The 3,206-nt window shown below is 39.0% G+C and overlaps 1 protein-coding gene across 1 annotated transcript; it reads right to left on the bottom strand.

Moving 5' to 3' along the window:
• Positions 1-1,338: 1,338 nt before the first annotated feature.
• On the bottom strand, positions 1,339-3,200 carry LOC107683323 (CST complex subunit STN1-like). Its single transcript, XM_016479380.1, has 5 exons — positions 3,121-3,200; positions 2,848-2,998; positions 2,216-2,341; positions 1,884-1,956; positions 1,339-1,564 (listed from the first exon to the last, which is right to left on the bottom strand). Exons 1-5 carry the CDS (start codon positions 3,198-3,200, stop codon positions 1,407-1,409), a joined length of 588 nt encoding a protein of 195 aa, XP_016334866.1. The 3' UTR covers positions 1,339-1,406.
• Positions 3,201-3,206: the final 6 nt, after the last annotated feature.

The raw sequence follows: 3,206 nt of genomic DNA, 5'->3' as shown, positions 1-3,206 counted from the left end.
TCCTCCTCTTCTCCACATCCACCACTTTTACATCCAAAACTGTCCGAAACTGCATTGTGCAAACAGAGGCTTTAGAAGCACGGCTAGTTATCAGACAGCCACAGAATGAAATGGACAGTCACGAAGACGTTTGCACGAATAATATCGATGTTTCTCTTCTCAATGAAAGCAAACGACTGTTGCCCCCCGGCCCGTCCGTTTAATCAGTCCGTTTATTCCCCCTTGACGTAATGTAGAAATGAAGATCGAGTAATAAATGATGCAAAACTTATATCCGTCTGCAGGAAACGAACATTGCCGTATCCATTTCTCTCATAACGCAGAGCCGATTCTCGAACCGCCGCGTTCCAGCTGAATTCGAATCGAGACACGTTCTACGGAGTCATTCTGGAATCCGGATCGGCGCGTCCTTTGTGTGGACTTACAGTAGAGTAGCTGAAGTCTGGGGGTTCTCCTTAAACGTGAGCGGCGCACGTCATAAAGGCAGGTCCATTCGGCAGGAAGCGTGCGCACACACTGGGAATGGGATATTTGGGCAATGGGGCTGGGCTTCTTGACAAGGGCTCTGTTGCAGTTTAAGAGCCTCTACAGGCAATAGAGACAATGGCTGGATTTTACAGACCAGGCATTGTTTGTTTGTTTGCTTCAGCTTGTTTAAAGGCCAATTGTGAGAGAAAAGAATGCAGTAGCGTATCTGGACTGCACTAAAACCATGTCACACACCAGAAATGAACTGTCATTTGAAAAACGTTCCATAAATAAAAATGCAAAATATGCATAGTCCATATACGCATTCAAACAATTTCATAAACGACTGCTGCGCATCTATTCCATAATCTAAGAATATCACAGACAGTGCGGGACGTGATTTTCGTTACTCGTATTGCCATTGAGCATACAGAGACCTGAACGCGCACAGATACAGATGTGCTCATGGACAGTAACGTATCTATTTGCTCACAGTGACCTCCTCAGGCCATTGAGTGTAACTACAGTTTCAAACGACCCATTCAGCTCACCCACTATAAAACTCCAGGTCACTCTTTCCCATATAATGGAAGTGAAAGGGAACTGGTTCCATTAAACTCCAATTATTATTATAAAATCTTTTTAACATGGCTGTAACATTTGGGTTAAACAGTACAAATACTCAGTTCTCAAAAGTTTATGTTTAGTCTATTAAAGAGATAATTCTGGCATTAAGAATAATGTTTAAGTAAATGCTGTATGTCTGGATACTCTTCCTATGCTGAACCATGGGGGGGGGGTAAAAAAAGATATTAAAAAGATAAATAATGGATGAAATAGATTTTAATGATTTAAATAAAACTGGATTCTGTAACTTGTTAACATTATGTCTTCATGATTGTTTTTAACACTATATTTTATGGAATTAAAACACAATGCTACAAAACAGTGTAGTGCGCTTCTGTTGTGCTTATTATGTCACTATTGCATTCTAAGAATGTCAGGGCAACCTCCAGCACCTCTCGACTCAGATTTTGGCTGTAGCGCTGCCTCAGGCTGGACAATATATGCAGGACATGGCATCCTTTTTCAGCATCTGCCAAAAAAAACAACAGCATATGAGGAAGGTCCTCTACTCACATATTTCACTATGGGTATATTTTGAAATAATGTTGCCTGCCTGTACATTATCTCACTAATTATACTAATTATAAAATAAAATAAAACTAAATTTACAAAAATACTGCATCAAATTGAAACTATTATGGTGAAATTAAAACATCAATTATGTAGTTAATTATGCAAAATAATCTGACCTGAGAATGCCGTGTCTGAACAATCAGAAACAAGTATTCCAAAGAGTGTAATAATTTTAATAACATTATGTGCTACTAGTATGCAAAAAAAAACCTCACATTTTTCCCGTTTGGTATCCTCTCGTAAAACGTCCTTGATCGCTGTGTGAAGATCTTTGTCTTGCTCTGTTACCTAAAGCAGCCAAGGTAATGAAAATATATTTTGAACTAGTTTTAGACATTATATGTTAAATAACATTTCAGTTGTGATTAAACCATTAAATATAATTTTAAAATCCTAGTGGTACAATCCAATCCTATTCCTGAAATGTGTAGAAAGCATCTGTAGGAAGCAAATACTAGACATTATCCCTTTAATTTTAAGAGTATCCTGAGGTAACATTACCCAGTGTTTGTATTTGCTAAGTGGTGTGCGAAACCGTCCCACATACATTGTAGACTTCATCCGGGGTCCGCATTTTACGAAATATTTGTCCCTCATCTTGGAGAATGCTCAGTGTCTCTTTCAGAAGTTTTCGAATTTGTGTAGCAATTGACGTCCCAGGCTGATCCGTCTCCTTCAGACAAAAAAAGAAATGCATCATAATGGATGAGTCACCTCAACAATGAATCACATTTGTGTCATGAATCATTCAAAACTACCAATTCAGCCTCCCAAAAAAACTTCTAACAAATAAAGAACATTTAAATAAAATGCAAATCTAATGCACATTCTCATTTGACTACTAAGGAAGATATCATTAGGCTTCTCATTAGTATACTTCTCCTCACCATATGCTGCCGTCCTTGAATTTCCAGACCAGCAGCATCTCATAAAAGTGCTACAGACGATCACTCCCTGCTGCCATCAAACAGCACAACACATCCTCCCTACCGTGCCCACCATAAGTTATTCCTGGCTCTTATGTTCTGTTATACTTCAGCCAAGAGTAGTGACATTGAACAAGGACAGTTTACTTTGGAAGTGTTGCGCATTCATCTTTTATGTATATAAATGTTGCATATATAAGGTCTATCTATCTCTCTATCTGAGTATAATGGATGTCAAGGTCAGGCTCAGTACCTGTTCAGCTGAAGAACTCTGAATCAGTGGATGTAAGAGGAACTCAACATCATAAGGACGAAACCTGGCCACCTCTTTCTCTAAGAGGAACTCCTTAAGGGCGAGAACTGACCGAGACAGCAAACAGTGGAAATGTGAGGAACCACCTGCTCTGTAAATAAAATAAGTTATAAGTACATTTAATATATATATTATCTTACTGCAGTGTAAGATCTAAGATATAAATGATGTCATGTAAAATAACAGATAGCACAATCTTTCTGTGTGACTCACTCTGTGCCGCCCAGGTCATCTCTCGGCATCTGGAACGGCTGATCATAGCACTTTCTGTACAGCTGAGGCATTTCCAGCATACGCGA

This window comes from Sinocyclocheilus anshuiensis, unplaced genomic scaffold, assembly GCF_001515605.1.
Source record: "Sinocyclocheilus anshuiensis isolate Anshui unplaced genomic scaffold, SAMN03320099.WGS_v1.1 C33170487, whole genome shotgun sequence".
Taxonomy (NCBI): Eukaryota; Metazoa; Chordata; class Actinopteri; order Cypriniformes; family Cyprinidae; genus Sinocyclocheilus; species Sinocyclocheilus anshuiensis.
The sequence above is the reverse complement of the archived record's forward strand: the minus strand, read 5'-3'. Positions and strand labels throughout refer to the sequence as shown.

Excerpts from the sequence above, each read along its gene's own strand:
- LOC107683323 (XM_016479380.1), bottom strand. The coding sequence starts at position 3,200 with ATGCTGGAAATGCCTCAGCTGTACAGAAAGTGCTATGATCAGCCGTTC. Across the intron at positions 2,342-2,847 it reads AGAGTTCTTCAGCTGAACAG|GAGACGGATCAGCCTGGGAC; the intron begins GTACTGAGCCTG and ends TTTTGTCTGAAG. Across the intron at positions 1,565-1,883 it reads GGATACCAAACGGGAAAAAT|ATGCTGAAAAAGGATGCCAT; the intron begins GTGAGGTTTTTT and ends TTTTTTTGGCAG.